At 43.1% G+C, this 16,444-nt stretch overlaps 1 protein-coding gene across 1 annotated transcript in view; it reads right to left on the bottom strand.

The window, feature by feature from the left end:
• The window catches only part of pdgfrb (platelet-derived growth factor receptor, beta polypeptide), a 27,456-nt gene extending 15,195 nt beyond the window's left edge, over window positions 1–12,261 (bottom strand). Inside the window, exons 1-3 of the mRNA XM_008327106.3 lie at window positions 11,901–12,261; window positions 781–848; window positions 174–491 (exon numbers count right to left, since the gene is read on the bottom strand). Coding sequence (XP_008325328.1) covers window positions 174–491; window positions 781–823 — 361 coding nt within the window. The 5' untranslated portion in view covers window positions 824–848; window positions 11,901–12,261. The remainder of the gene's footprint in view (window positions 1–173; window positions 492–780; window positions 849–11,900) is intronic.
• Between the last annotated feature and the right edge of the window lie 4,183 nt (window positions 12,262–16,444).

The raw sequence follows: 16,444 nt of genomic DNA, 5'->3' as shown, positions 1-16,444 counted from the left end.
ACATCGACCTCAAACTTAGGCTTCTTTTTTTTTTTACATGTAATGGTCTTGAATGCACACTTGGTGTAACACAGTCCTTAAACTGTGTGGAACAATTCATGGAAAAGAAACGTACAGGTAATTTGAACAACTTGGTCCAGAGAGTAGAGCAGAAATAATTAAAGATTTCTCACCTGGGACAAACACGGTCACCTCCTTCGATTCTCCGGAGACTTGGTCCGTACACAGATACACTCCCGTGTGCTGCCAGCTCACGTTTAACAAGGTCAGATCACTGGATTTGTTGCCGTTTTGTACGACTTCGTACCACTTGCCGACCTTTTGCTCTTGATCCACCTGGAAATTCGGCACATCGTCCTTCTTGAACTCCCAACGTGTCTCACCTAAGCCTGAGCAGGTGAGGGTGAGGGTGGATCCCTGCACCAGGACCAGCTCCCTGTCATCAGGGATGATCTTCAGGCACGTCGCCCCAGTGAGGAGACACAGAAGAGCTGGAGTTGACACAACACAAGAGAAAAAAGGTCAGGCTGGAGGTCGAAAAGAGAACAGAATGGGGTTAAAGGTTAAATCAACAATAAGGATCCTGTTCTGGCCCCTGAACGATGACGGATATGAACTGTCCGCCGTGAGAAGTTGGAGGATAATGATTCCTCCTTGGCGACAGATGTGTTTAATTTGGAACACCAAAGTCAATTACCAGTGCTCCATCTTCATTGGCCTTCTGAACCACAGGCGTTGTTGTCGTTTCATTTTATACATTTATATATTTGAATGTCTCACCAGTCACTGTCAGACAGAGCTTGAACACTGCCATTCTCCTCATGTTTGGTTTCTTCAGATCCTAAATCCTGCAGGAGAACGCAGAGAAAACAATCAGTCCTCATTGTGTTGTCACATATTCCACATCAGTTTTGTTAAAATCAAAAGTGAAAGCGATTATAAAGTACCACATTATTCCACTGTAGCTGTCATTTCAAGCAGAAAAACTTTAGCAGGAGTCCGGAAAAATAAATCACATTTGCACATCAGGAGAATCTGTTTCCCATCAGGGGAAACGACACAAAACTATTCTGTGCTCCCCTCGCTGAAAGGAAACAAACACAACACATTCGGGCCCGTTGTCAAGCGGCCCTTCTTTAATGGTTTCTGGCCCGGGCGTCCAGTCTGAGGTCCAGATGCTGTTCACTCTGAAGGTATTTGATGCCTCAGTGCACCAGGACAGAGTGATAATGTCTGACTCCCTTTGTCCCCGGTTCACCAGCAGCCTGAACACTAACAAATGGGTCACTGTGTGCAGCTCTGCAACACGCTCACTGGCAACAATGATGTGACTGGGCAGTCCCCGGGCCGTGCTGAGCCATTAATTGCTTTCGGTGTTAACAAAAGTAAAAATGAGTTCATTCACTCGAGTCGCCGACACAGGAGTGGATGTGGAGATTTAAAAGGTTGCCATGGTCGTGGTTATACTCCTGGTATATCATGTTCACCACCGCCGTGGTACAAACGGCCTGTTATACAGTATGTAGTGCGGTGACGGACCTCCACCTGTAGTTGGAGCTGTGAGACAACTTTGTGTTGAAAGGTCAACACATTTGGCAGATGATTCTTTTGTGACCAACTTTTGAATGAAAACCACTCCCAGTGAACACATTTTGTGAAAGACTTAGAATGTTAATTTTGTATAAAGTTTTTTATTTCTACTTTGAGCAGTTCAGGGTTCTCAAAGTGTGGGGGGAGGGCGACCAAGGACCAAGGAGGGTCCAGCCTGGACCACCCTCCCCACCCCCCGTCTTGGGTGTCGCCCACTCCTTCAGCTTCATTGATTTTGTTACTGGAACTGGAAACAATTTTTGAATTTGTTCATCTAAGAAATAAATAAAATCAAGTTTGACAATAACAATCCCCCCCCCCCAAAAAAAACCTTCTTCCTGTTCTTTTTCTCCTTCAACAAAAATAAGTTGTCAGCCTTTACATTACAACAGCTGCTGTTCAGGTCAGAGGTCAGACTAATGCTTACCATCTTCCCATCACAAATATCCACCTCCACGTCCCAGTGTGTTACTGTTGACTCCACTGCAGAGTGAAAGGGCAGGGACAGAACAACTTGGAGAGGGTGGTCTGTTGTTGTGTTTGGGATTAGGGGTTAAAGCCTGCAGCAGACAGGCGTCTGGAAATAGTTAAGGATGGATCATAGGCCAGTACACAAGAGGGTGGGAAAGAGAGAGAGGGCGGAAGAAGGAGTCTTGGGAAGAGCGAGGGTGGAGGAGGAGGAAAGAGAAGGAGGAGGCAGTGGAAAAATGTTGAAATATATCTTGTGAAATCGGCCCATTTACTGGAAGTTGCTAACCAAATGTATTCTCTCTATTCTAAGGTCTGTGGTAATGGATTACGCAATTAAACAAATAATACGTTTCTCACTTCAACCGGAACCAGATGTGAGAGTTTCTGACCAGCAGCTTCAAAACTAACAAATCGATAAAACTGAGTGAACGAGATCGGTATCTTTATGACACCTCGACTGCGGACATATGGTTCGAGACGTTCCATGACTAAGCCAAAGCAAACCACTCCGACCAGATACACGCTGCTGCTCTGAATTAACTGCCTCTGGCACTTCCGCTCCCAAAACAAAAAGCTCTTAAGTTGCTCCAAAAACATGACTGGTTCATTTCCTCCCCCGCCTCCTGCTTCTAATAAAGAGGGGTGAAAAAGCAGCAGACAGACGGAGGATTTTTATTTTTGTCCCAGTTCACACACACACACACACATACATACCTATCTTTCTATCACTGTGAGGACACACAAATGTGTTTATATAAGATGGTTATAGACTCCTCATTTATATATGTCCTCATAAAATGTGACAAAGGTTGAATTATTTCAGTGCAGCCATGTGCACATTAATAGCGACAATATTATTTCGTGGTTCCCAAAGTGCAGGGCGAGCTCCCCAGGGGGCGTAGAGCAGATAACAGAGCCTGACTAAATCCAGTCCTGTATCTAAAGTCAGGTTTTGACTTTTAAACCGTTAAAGTTTTAATGATGTCATAAACTGTCGAAATTAATTTATTTAATGTATGTTAAAGATTTAATAGAGAGAATGCTGCCAGTGTTTTGAACTCACATTGTACACAAATCCATGCTCTGAGTTCTACACCAACCCCTCAGCCCCCCCCTCCCCCCCCCATACAAACACACACCAACACTCTCTCCCCCTTTTGTCACCCATGTCAGTGTACAGTTCACGTTCCCACAGTGCTGCTCTCAAACTTTCCCAGGATCGCTGATACACTCGGGACCCTGCTGGTGATGACGACTGGAGCAGAGGGGTCACTCCGTCCCCCGGGGCCCCAGCGGGCAGCACGAGGGGACCGTCCTCCGAGGAAGACATAGATCAGTGCATATGAACACGTGTAACCTCAGTGTCAGCGCCGAAGACTTTGAGTGACAGCAGCCAAACACAGTGGCGCCGAAGGCATGTGTCATTTGGCACGATGAGAACAAACAAATCTGGCTACGACGTGCTGCTGATGCTATAGTTTTTGTGCTAAAACAAGCCAGACTGCTGTGTTAGTGAAACTGCAGGACGTGATTTTTACGTGAGAGAGCAGAAAGCTTAGAAACATTTTTTTTAAAAACAACAGAGAAATATTCGACTAGAACTCTGGTTCTTTGAGGAGAACGGAAAAATAATGTTTGGCTTCTGCAACACGAGGCAGGTTCGTGTTGACCAGTGGGCACTGGGGGAGTTTGGGAAGAAATCTGACTCTCCCAAAAATGACAGGGATCTGCTGACTGGGATCCGAGGGCCAGAGGAAGTCAAGAGCTTCGAAGTAGTTCAAAAGATGTTAGGCGATTGAACAGGCTGCAAGAATGTCAGTAAAAAAAGAAAGTTTGTCAGTCTGCTTCCTGTTTTCAAACTGTGGGAACTTCTTCTTCTAAAAGTTAAAGTGATGTTGTGTTTTTATTATTATTATTATTTCAAGACATACACCTTTGGAACTGATGTCACTGCAAAGATCCAATCAGATCACAGTCAGGGATCCTGAAGAAATACAGATGTTTAAACTTAAGCATCAGAACAGAACTGAAAGTCGATTCAAGAGATGTTTTTGTCTGAATGTTGCAAAAACTGCTGACCTACTGGAAGGGAGGGAGGGAGGACAACAAAAGTCCACTGACTGGCAGTTCTTTAAATGAAACCAGTTTGCAGGTCAGAGGACGGTGGTTTGGTCCAATAAAAAGCCAACAGTGACTTAAAAGAGAACTAATGCAGTCTTAGTTAGAGGTTCCTGATGAAGTGGCCACAGTTGGCATGGCCAGTTTGATTGCAGTAAACTATGTTTTACATGGTAATTATGAAGGGGGGGAAAAATCTGCAAAATAGATCTTTGGAGTTTTGGTTTTATTCCTCTCTCCAGAGGAACTATCCTCAGCTCAAAGTTATTGAAAAATAAATCTCCTCTTCAAATGAAAGGATTTAAACTCTGGCTCTGTTCCCGCTGTGCCCTGGAGAAGTCTTTGAACCAGAGGAGAACAGACAACAACAGTGTGAAGTGTGAAGAGTCAGGACGCCGTTCTATCTGCCAACAAGGCCTGGCGGCGCTACAGCGACTCTCTGCCTTCCACTTAATAAAAACACTTACAAGCAGTTACCCCCCTCCATCCCCTCCTGCTCCTCCTCCTCCTCCTCCCTTCTCTCATCTCCCCTAACTCCACCCCTCTAAACAGACGTTTGTTCTTTGTTTAAACCACAGAGATAATTAAGCAAAGTTTGACACAAATTACAGTTAGAAAAGGAGACATAATCCAGAGTCGTTCTCAGTCAAGTTGAGTCAAGAGTGGTTCTCACTCTGGAGATGACACAAAAGAATCAATAAAACATTTTTTAAACCTAGGCATTTACTGACATTTGAAACTTCTAGCTCACAATGGTAAGAATGTATGGAAAAGAAAGAAAAACAAATAGTGATAGCAGAGTAATCACCACCACGGTTTAACTGTTTCCTGTCATGTGAGTTTTCCCACAGATGCTGGGAATCAGTGGGGTGATTGAACGTTCCCAGTTTTTTATAAACAACTAGGCTGTGGCACAAGCTAATGAAGAGGAACGTCAGAACTGACCCCAGCAGGGACGCTCACAGCCCACGCGCAGCTCCAGGATACAGCTGGAGTTGGTAACCCTTCTCAGCAGCATGTAATCCCACTTCTGGGATTATCCGTATGAGCTATATCTGCACATCGTGTTGAAACATCTGGCAGTGATGAGGCAAACTGACAAGTGTTGTTCTTAGTGTGTCCCAGGAGGTGAGGCTGGAGAGGTTTGCTGGTCGGGTGTGGGTGCGAGTCAGCGATGCATCAATGACACAGCGGACCGTCCAAACCACAAACCAAATACTTATGGAAACAACAAAAGATGCCACGATGAGTAGATGAAACTTAAAAAAAAAAAGCCTTAAAGGACAAACGCCCGCACGGAAAATACGAATCATCTTATCAAAATATGAAAAAAAACAATGACTAAGGGCAAAGGAAATTGGGGGGAAAATAAATAAATAATGATAAAAACCGACAAGGTGAGAGCAATTACACCGACGACAGAGCGTGACAAAGCATCAACACGCCACAAGGGCGGCACTCACAGCACCGGGCAGTGGAATAAACAACAACAGAGCGAGTGTACAGATGTAGAGAGGGGGATTGTGGGAAACACCACATCAAAGCATGGAGTGGAACAGCAGAGGGAGCGCGTGCACACACACACACACACACACACTGACACACAGGAAGCTGAGATTTCTATTTTTTTTTTAAAGTCTCTTATTGTGTTAAATGAAATGACAACACTTTATATGAGACAGAATATCAACTGTCACTGTAATCAAATGTGTTGGAAAAAAATGCAGGTGTTTTTGTTCTTGTGTTGGGAAACGAGTCAGTTCTTCACAGCAGCAGAGTGAACACCTGAATCATAAAACACACATCACACTGTTGTACAGTGTTGGAATCACAAAGACATACTGTGTCAAAATGAATGACGTGAAAAGCGATTCCAACTGAACCCCCGTCATAGCTGCAATGAATCAGTCAACAGATCTGAGTATTGCCCCGCAGCAACTCTTCTAATACTCCAATGATTTATAGTTTGAAATTCCCAGTCTCTTAAAAAAGCTTGTCATTTATACGCAGCGTGACTGACAGTTTTGGATGAAGGTAAAGATGGTAAATAAAAAAATAAAGTAAATGAGAAGCCTGGTTTTATAAACAAAGACACTTCACTGGCAGTGGTCCAGGAGGGTTTGGTGCACACATTTTTCTACACTGTCCTAATTGGTGCTGGATTTGGCCTGTGGGCCGTCATTTGATGAGCAATTTACTATAATGACTCTTTAGCACCTGTCATTAGACATACAGCAATTAGTGGCCCATCGTTGACATGGTTTCAGCCTTGTTTTCAGTCCAGTCTTGCCTCTACAGGTCAGTTTGCTAATTATATCCAACTTGTCTTCTTTCTTTCTTTCTTTCTTTTTTCTTTTCTTTTTTCCCAGCATTTCCCTCCAGAGTTCAATGCGGGTGAGGTTTGTGGGGGGAAAAAGTGACATTGTGTGACTTTGTTTAAACAAGTGTCCATTTTTATCACTCGCCTTGGACGGACCTATCCCACCTCCCTCCCCTGAGGAGAACCTGCTGCTCCCTCGGCAGCAGAGCCACAGTGCAGCGTTCCCAGCTTTGGCTGCTCTCGCCGTCCGCCGACGCCACTAACGTGAGTGATCGGCAGGCGTTTGCAGCTGAGAGAGCACACATGTCGCCAACATGTCAGAATATGGAGCTGCTGTAAGCAGGAAATGCCTGTGCAGTCTGTGTTTGTACCTCAGTAATCCATCTTCCTTATTGGAAAGATAAGCCAAAGACAACACACCCTCAGGGCAGCTTCTCTGACTCACACTCCTTCATGAAAAACAAAGGATTTGTTAATTATGAGCACTTGTAGAGTCATTTTGTGAACTGTTCGTCACTTTGTCCACTTGTGGGCAGCAGAAACAAACTCTAAACAGACCGTGAAGGCTGGTGTTCACACTGTTTTGTGTGTTTTTTCAACTAATTTTGAAATAAAATACAAAATGTTGAGTTTAATTTCAGAAGATGAAGCTGATTTTCTTTTTTTTTTCTTTTTTTTTTCTTTTTTTTTTCTTTTTTTTTTCTTTTTTTTTTCTTTTTTTTTTCTTTTTTTTTTCTTTTTTTTTTCTTTTTTTTTTCTTTTTTTTTTCTTTTTTTTTTCTTTTTTTTTTCTTTTTTTTTTCTTTTTTTTTTCTTTTTTTTAGACATCATGAGTCAACCAGAAAACTAACAAATGGAGCCGAAAATATTTTGGATTTCATCACAGATCTGAGGTCAACTGTAGAGTCAGTCAGACAACAACCAGCAGTCAGACAAAAACAGCCTCCTCAGTGTGACACGTAAACCATGGTCACTTCTTAACATTTTATTCCTCTCACTCTAAATCTTCCATGTTGACTAACACGGACAGGCTGAAGCTGGAAACCACTTTATACGTGGTGATAGAAGGTTTTCAGTCTATTTGTTTTTGTTCTCAATCCATTCTAGATTTTAGCTCCTTAACCTGCTGGAATTTAGCAAACTTTGACATGAGCCATATATCTTTGCTTGCTCTTAAACTAGCCTTTTACACAATGTTATTAATCATAAAAAAGAACTTCTAATATTTTGTATCCTTTATTTGTTACAACCACAGTATTTGTCTTTTAGTGAACACCAGGAATCAGAATTCAACCCCAGACCATTACAGAGCCTCACAGAATGTTAACTAAGGGTTTAAAACAGTCGTCAGGTAATACACTATTGAAACTTCTCAGCTAATTACCATTAAAAAAATGTTTTTCATGCATATGAACTATTTATTGTAGTCAACCTGACTCGTCATCTTTTTTAAAGAACCTATATTATATTATATTATTTATGTGGAATTTTGAACACATTATTCATGTAAATGCACTTGCATGTGTTCCCGCCACAGTATCTCCAGTCTGGTCGCACAGACAGAGTGTGGGGTCGAACCTCAGCCGCTGCAGCGTCTCTCTCTCTCTCTGTGCTCCGGCAGAGTCAACACATGTTTAGGAAACTGTGGATTTTTGGTTTGCTCCTTCTTTCAAACAGAGTTGTAAATGCTGTTTGTAGTGGCAGGGGGGGCTGGGGGATAATGGGGGGAGGTCTTTAGAGTAAAACTGGGGTTTGCAGAATGACATCCTCAGATGTGGCTTGTGTTTGATATCACTTTAATGGCCTCATTTTCTACCCATTGTGGAACCAAACATACAGTGAAGGGGGGAATGAGATGCAGTGATTTTCATGAACTTATGTCATTTTTGTTAACTAAGGCTGTAAATATGTTTACATACAGTAAGTGTGCGTGGTTCTGTTCTAAATCAACGTAAACTTAAACTGTAAACTTCATCTGTTCTCTTAAGAAATAAAAGATATCACATGTGCTTCCTGGCATCAGCAGCACCGTATCCTCCAATGTTTTTCTTCCAGGACCTCCAAGGTCCTGCAGGGAGAAACACCCCACTACCACATGAGGGAGTAAGACCCCCAACTAGCCCTGGATGAGAAATGAAGGACGCCTACACGGTCCCACTACACACCCACGCTGCCAACAAACACAACCAGAAACAGCTGAACACCATTAGGACCAACTGGCTGTAAATTCCACTTGTTTCCTCAAACAGAGGGTTAAACAGAAAAAGGTGACTGGTAAAATTCAGACATTGATGCAAATGAGTCTGTGTAGCATACGCTTATCTGACCAAAGTCAGAGTGAATGTTTTTGTCCCCATGTCGTCATCTCTCACTAGACTGTGTCCCTAATTTCAATATGTTTTCGTTGGAATCGACGCAGCTCGGAAGAAACACACGACTGTTGCTTTAACACGCCAAAACTTCCTGCTTCAAATTTGCATTTTTTTCCTCCCCCCTGTCCTGTAGTAAAGCAAACTTTTAAACATTTTACTTTTCAAATAATTTGCAGCAATTACTATTGGTGTTGAAAAACACACGTCTTAGCAGAAGATTAACGAAACAAAATTGTTTGTGATGTAAATAAGGAAAAAAACCTGCCTTTGGTCCAAAGGTTAGTTAAAAGAAAATGACTTTGTTTGTCCTGATTATCTGTTGGAAAATTGTTGTTTTCTCCTTTTCATTTGTCTTTGTCCCCTACAGAATACATTTGCTAATTACAGAGCGGGTTAAGCCTGTCTCCTAACAGTCTTCCCAAACTCACTCAAAGGCCCTTGCTGACTGTGGTCCAATATTTACCCTGGGAGGGGTACCTACAATTTTCATAAATGTTGCAGCCAAGAAGACAAATATACAAACATATTTTTCTATTTTACCTTAAAGTTTTCACTTCAACAGTATATATATTTCTATCATTCATTTAATAAATGAATGAATAATTAATGCTCTGTATTTTGTGCACAATTGACTTTGTGTGTTCCAACCACCGTGTGTTTTCTTGCTGTCATGGTTTCGTTAACAGACGCCTGAACACAAACACGAGCTGCACCTGTCAACACAATTACTTTTAAACACAATTACATTAAGTTGTCGCCAAACTTTGATCTGGTTTCTAAACAAACATGTGTTGACATCACCGAGGAGCTCCACCCACTTTTAATTGGCAGACTGCTTTCCCATAATCCCCTGATACGCCCTGATAAACGGTGCGGGTGAACTAGCAACGCTCTTTACATGTGTGTGTACTGTCGCTAATTAGTTCTTACAAAAAGTCTCAAACCAATGAAAAATGAAAATTCAAGGTTTTTTTTCCAGATTCAAAATGGAAAAATGTTTTTAAAGATTCTTTTTTACTTGTGTATTTAAAGTTTTTATATATCTGTGTCCAACACAGATATATTGTTAAATATACAAACATTTGTTATATTGTAACATTTAAGGGGTCTGAACTAATGTTAAATATACAAATATTCGTTATATTGTAACATTTAAGGGGTCTGAACACAGTTCTGGTTTTGCAAAAAAGTGGCCGTAACTATTTGTATTAAAAGGTCGTCAAAGGTCATTATTGAAAAATGTGAGGGCAACGCTCCAACATTCAGCCCATCAGAGAACCAAGTCCTGGAGGAGGTGATCTGCAGGAGTGGCTCTGCTCCTGCACTGGAGAGGAGACGCAGCTGCCTGTCAGCAAGGAGTGAGTGGGTGTGAGGACAAGAAAAGGGGGAGAAGAGATGGGAGGCCAGATGAACCGTCAGCCATAGGGGGATGCTGGACCGGAGCAGCACATATTTATGAATAAATGATAAAGAATGAATCACACTGTGAGTGAGTGATTCAGAGACGGCTACAATTAAAATCCTGCCATTCCTGTCGGTGACACAGAGTGAGCTTGAGCCACGTTCAGTTACAAACATGGTTGAAATGGCCGTTGGACAACAGCTGCAGGTTTGGGCCACGGCGGATAAATTGCACTGGGACACAGAGGGGGATTGGTGTGTTTTCAAACTGAGTTCAAATTGTTATGTTCTGGCACCGTGTTTCCCATGTGAGCCCAGTCAGACTCTTGGCATGTTTTCTGCACGGTCATAATGTGAAGCACATTTTTCTCCGAGCGGCTGGCATGCACACAGCAGAGCGAGAACTAGGAAACAGCTGATGACGAAGGATTAGGTCTGGACCAGCAGACTGGAGCCCGTCGGGCTGCGCTGTGTCAGTGCAGGGGAGAAGAGCAGGGCTGTAGTACATACCAGCCGACTGACGCACAGGCAGAAAAATCCCCAGCGCTCCGTAGACTAATGAATCTTAACATAAGTCCAGTTGGACGAGGTCGCAGCTTCAAACCCACCTCAGTTCATTGACTCAAACACACTTCCTGCTGTAAGTTAGGGTCTGATGTTGACATGCTAATACCATTGTTGGTGAAAGTATGACATGCATCCACCTCTCCTGCAGCTCACACACCAGGACCAGACAATGTCCAGACCAGAAATATCCACAGAGCTGGAGGAGATCAAAGAGCTGAGGAGCAGTGACGAGGGGCGGCAGGAGCAGAGACCACAGTTTACATTCAAACTGATGCTCACCCCGTGGTGCCGCTCCCGCTATCAGACGGCTCATCTGGGCAGAGCAGTGAGCGGCTGTGCGCTCGTTCCCAAACCAACAACGCCACAGCAGCCCTGCACAGTGAGGAAGTGGGAGGGGGAGCTCTCAGGTGCAAAACATATGGGGCGGACGAGGGCGAACAGACATGCATGCCACATGTGTCTGAGCCGTGACATCACTCACATCACACCAGGCACTAAAACCTCCTCCACTGATGAAGGTTATTGACTTTATAATTATTTTTGTGTTTCGTCCTCGGCCCTGGGATGAGTCCTGTTTACTGTGTTTACCTCAGCAACGTAAACACTCAAGGCTAGAAATTCATGTGTATTTTCACCCAAACCACAGCCATCCACAGATAATGGGAAAAGTGACTCAGGTTTAACAAGAAGTGGCTTGTACCCCAGAGGCTATTGTGTTTGTGTGTTTGTGTGTGTGTGTGTGTGTGTGTGTGTGTACCCTGACAAGTGAATTCCCCGTGTGAGAAGACAAACGTAGTTCAAGTTTGACTATGTAGAGGCTGAAAAGATGTCTGTGTACAGAGAAGCGGGCCATCACGCTGTTGTTTGAACAGGTTGCTCACCCTCTTCTCCCGCATGTGACCACCTCCAAGTATGTGGCTAACAAAGCTGGCGTTACACAGTACCACACAACAAATCAGATGTTGGTGTACTGCTCGTGTTTAACATTCTAATCAGTCTCACATTTGAACTGAACGTTACAGATTTATTTCTGTGTAATGACAGATATAAAAGAGTTCTTACCTTCAGAGGAAACAGAACAGAAGATTCTCCACTCTCTGTCCAAGGAGGCTGCTGTCCAGGAGTTGCTCTCCCTGTGAAATCAGAGGAGCGATGTCCAAGCGCTGGTCTCCACAGGGGCCGCCGCTTCAGATGTACAGATCCCTCAGATGTTCAGAGGCTGAGGTTAATCTCTACTGTCCTGCAGCCGGCCGCAGGAGGTACCGCTCTGACTCCGGCTGTTTGTTTGGGCAAATCACAGAGTTTGCAGGGGTCTCCTCTTTCTCCCCCCGTTCTGGAACTTCTGGAGAAGATCTGCCCACTGCTCCCAAAAAAGTACACGCACACTCCTGCCCTGACAGATTCACACTGAGGGGAGTGTCAGTGGAGCGACCCTGCTGGAGCTTGATGGAGGGTAGGAATGGGAGAGGGAAAAAGAGGGAGGGAACCAGTAGAAGGCAGGAGAGGGAAGTTTCAAAAAGTGTAGGCAGCTGGGAAAGAGAAGAGGCAGAAAAGGAAGAGGACGTCCAAACACGGATCCAGCTCTGCTTGTTGTTTTAAGGTAGCAGCTCATAGGTCCAGGGCTGGAGTGATTTGTTTATGAATAGACTTGTGAGCAACTGGAGGTGAACTGAGACAGTCTCTACTGGCAACAGCAATCTGGACCGCGTCTCACCCCTTCAGAAAACAACAAAAAAGGGGGAGAGAATGGGTGAGCGAGTGAGTGAGAGGTGCAGGGGGAAAAAAACGAAGGAGAAAAGGTCTTGGCAGTGGTTGGCGGTGGGCTGCTTTGAAAACAAACATGAATGTCTCGGTTTCTCAGGAAAATCGCTTCACTTGTGTAATCACAGCGTTCAAGTCCGGGCTGAATTATTATATGCAAAACAGAACCCGGTTCTTTCACACTCTACTTTACCTTGGACTTCTGTAAAATAACACCTGCCTTTGTTTTTCTCTGTCTGCTGCAGCCTTTCACACACGTGCCCCCCCACCCCTCCACCCTCATCTCCAAAACACACACACACATTATGCAAATCGGTCTCTTTCCCCAGATTTGGCTCTTTTCCTAATTCCCTTCTTTCCCAGGATATGAGTGGATGGTTTGAAATTCATAACACAATCCTGCAGTTGTCAAAGGTCGTTCTTTTTCTTGGCACAAACGACGGCGACGGGAACAAGGGCTGGAGTGAAAAAACAACTATTTACTCCTTTAATTGCGGAGGTAAATATAATAGAGAGGCTCAAAGTAATTGCAGAGTAACCAAAGAGCCGAGGGCTCAGCAGCACACACAGGTGTCCCCACCTGTTTATTTTTTTTAATTAACAAGCCCTTGTGCTAAAACTACTCTGAGCTATATAATTTAGTGCAATGTCAATAAATGAATCAGACCAGAGATGATGACAGAATAATACACGATCGCACAGGCAAACAGTGCAACACACACACAAGGTGTCTCCACATCCTGCAGTGAACCGCAGGTCAGACAGGTCACACAAGGTGGACGTTTCATCAACAGTAGAGTGATGGAGATTGGGAACGCAGGGAGGAGGGGGAGAGAGGGGAGTCCACAAGCTGAAGATTGGCAGCCAGCCTTGTTTATTCATATATCCTGACAGAAGTTGTCCACAACTTGACGAACTGGAAGCCCAGAGATTTTCCTGCAACAATAGCCAACGTGTTCAGCCTGTGTGAACAGCTAAGAGGTGGCTTCTCTCTTTTTTAACCGATCCAGAATGTTGCCAAAGCTGGAGTACAAGTAGTGCCATTTGGCTGTGAACTGGTCACAAGGTTTGTTGTGCTGGGCTTTTGGATGGAGTTATCTAACAGGCCCTGATGGAGGCCTCTTAGAGGGAGAGAGTGAGGGGGAGAGAGAGGGGAGGGGGCTGTACAGGCAGGAAGAAGCAGCAGCGGCACTGAGGTTTAACCCAACTCACCTCTGATGGATGAAGATGGATGACGCCACCCAGGGGTTTGATACAGAGTCCAATCCAGTCTGAGTCATTCTGATAAGGCTCGTGTGAGTCGGACAGACGCCTTAAAAAAGCCTGTGGGAAAACAGACAAAAATAACATTGTATTGTGTAAAATAAATGACCATGTTACTGCCATCAGTCCAACCACAGGTGCCAAGAACTTTACCAAAGAGTAAATGATGAGGATTTATTGACAAAAATGTATTAGTCAAATCAATTTTAATATAAGTTTGTAAATTCAGCCTCTTAAATTTCAATATATATATATATATATTACTCTATCACTCACTATATTTACTTTTGATTCACTTATAACTCATCAGAGGAAAACAGACTCCTGAAGACTTGCAGATGCACTAACAACACATCACCAGCAGAGACACAGTGGATAAAAAATGTGTTTTCATTCATGCTAATTCTCGGCTAACTCGTAACTTGTTGTTATTGATATAGTGTGTGTAAGAAAAAACAAGACTGGATTCTTTGCGTTTATCTTATACAGTTGAAGGACATCATATCAAGAGTTAACTATAAAAAAACTGTGAAATTCCCTCAAATGACCACAGTTTTCATACATCTTCTGTAATAACGACAGACTGGATTTCAGCATGTTGAGGTAATTAGAGTTAGACTGTGTCATTTACAACAATCACATTTAAATACATAATTTGCTGTAATATCTCTGAGAGTAAAACCACAAGAGATGATGATGATGATATAAAACACACTTTGGTGCACACACACCATCAAACACACTCAGAAACCGTTGTCACAGAGTGACTTAACATCCTGCAGAGAACCGCAGGTCCAACAGGCCACACAGGGAGGACGGTAATGAACAATAGACTGATGGAGATGTGGAGCTCAGGGGGAGGTGTCCACAAGTTCATGTGGGACCATTACTTTTCTGTGGTTGTAATAGTTCGGCTGCAGCTCCTCCACCAACAGGATAAAAATGTGGAGGATTGTTAAATATAAATAATAAAGAAGGGGAAAAAGCATCGTGTTAGGGCTCTCTGTTTCCCCCTTCCTGTCTTGTCTGCTGGGTGGAGTTAGTGTCATCACTCTCACCTGTGTCTCTGATTAGTCTCACTCGGGTCACCTGGTGCCCTGGGTATATATACCTCCCTCCCTCACTCTGTCTTTGTGGGGTCATTGTTCTGTAGTGGTTGTGAGTGTGCAGGGTTTGTAGTCATTCAAGTTAAGAGGAGCATCCCATGACTTGCTGCAGGCCATGCCTGGTAGTGTAGCGTGTTGCCTTGTCCTGTTTTGGTAATTTGCACTTTGTTACTAAATCACCTGCTGCACCTGAAGAGAGTCTCCCTGGTATCACATTTGGGTCCTGCCAGCTTCCCATGATGTTCGTATGTAACACAATTACTGCAGTAGAGCTTGTTGGTTTTTTTCAAGCAAAGTCCCAAGGTCTAAGGTTTGCAGCAGTGTGCTGATGTGTCCTTGGGAAACACACTTATGGGAAAAAGAACATTTCACCTGTGATGTTTTCCACAATGTCATCTTCTTTTTTTTTCTTTTTTTTTTTTGTAAATGCAGTTTGTATGTACCAATGGTTCCCAAACAGATTTTTTACAGCGCCCCCTTTGGTAGACAGGACCGTTGTTCTTCCACATCTTGGAACTTATGAAAATTTTCTGGTTCTGGTTTCTCTTGATATTCTTTTCACCACTAATAATCCCATTGTCCTTAGCATGTATCCTGTTTTCATCTCTTCCACAGCTGTGCCCTTAACAGGGTCATTTGTCTGATGTTCTAGGTTCATGTCAGGAGTCTGGGCGTCTCTCTTTAGAAAAACCTGTCAGATTAAAAATTGGGTAAAAAGCTCCACAAGCCTTTCATTAGCTTCTCCTGTAGGAACTTGAACATCTGCCCTGCTGATGGATGGGAACAATGTTTACATCTTGCTGTTTAAGCTGAGCCACCACACAGAACCTCCCCTACGTTTTAGTCTACATTTTGATAAATAAAAAAAGATTTACACAGGGGGTTGTTTTGGAAAGAGTAGTGGAAAAGTGCACTAAATTTAAAATGTAGGAAGCTTAATTTAGCTCTGAAAGCCTGCAGACATTTTTAGTACTTACTGAGTGAAATGTTGAGCAGTTTGTACAGTTTGTACCACACATTAATAACCACAGTTAGAACAACAGAGCTATTTTTTAGATGTATATATATATGTCACTTTGTTGCTGCAATGTTCACAACTTAAAAAAAGTGACAGCAAAAGTTCTTATGGATATGAATTGTTTTCTATAGTCTCTTGTTTCTGAATCTTTCTGCCTTAACATATCTCAGCTGAAGTTGTAGATTCAGATGAGCTAATGTTACATCCACCAGGACTGTATGTAAGTGAAGTGGATATGGGTTTCAAAGACATTTAAGTAAATGGTACTAAGGGGATATGATGGGGGGGGGGGGTCTGTTTTTTTTTTGTTTTTTTTGTTTGCTTGTTTGTTGTTGTTTTTTTTTTGCAGTGTTTAACAGGTCAATTCCCAATTCAATATAAATAATTTACAAATGAACACTTTGATTAAATAGAGTGTCAGTCTTTATCGTATTGTTTTTTTAGTTCATTTATATGAT

This window comes from Cynoglossus semilaevis, chromosome 15 (genome assembly GCF_000523025.1).
Source record: "Cynoglossus semilaevis isolate Cse_v1.0 chromosome 15, Cse_v1.0, whole genome shotgun sequence".
In the NCBI taxonomy this organism is placed as follows: Eukaryota; Metazoa; Chordata; class Actinopteri; order Pleuronectiformes; family Cynoglossidae; genus Cynoglossus; species Cynoglossus semilaevis.
The sequence above is the reverse complement of the archived record's forward strand: the minus strand, read 5'-3'. Positions and strand labels throughout refer to the sequence as shown.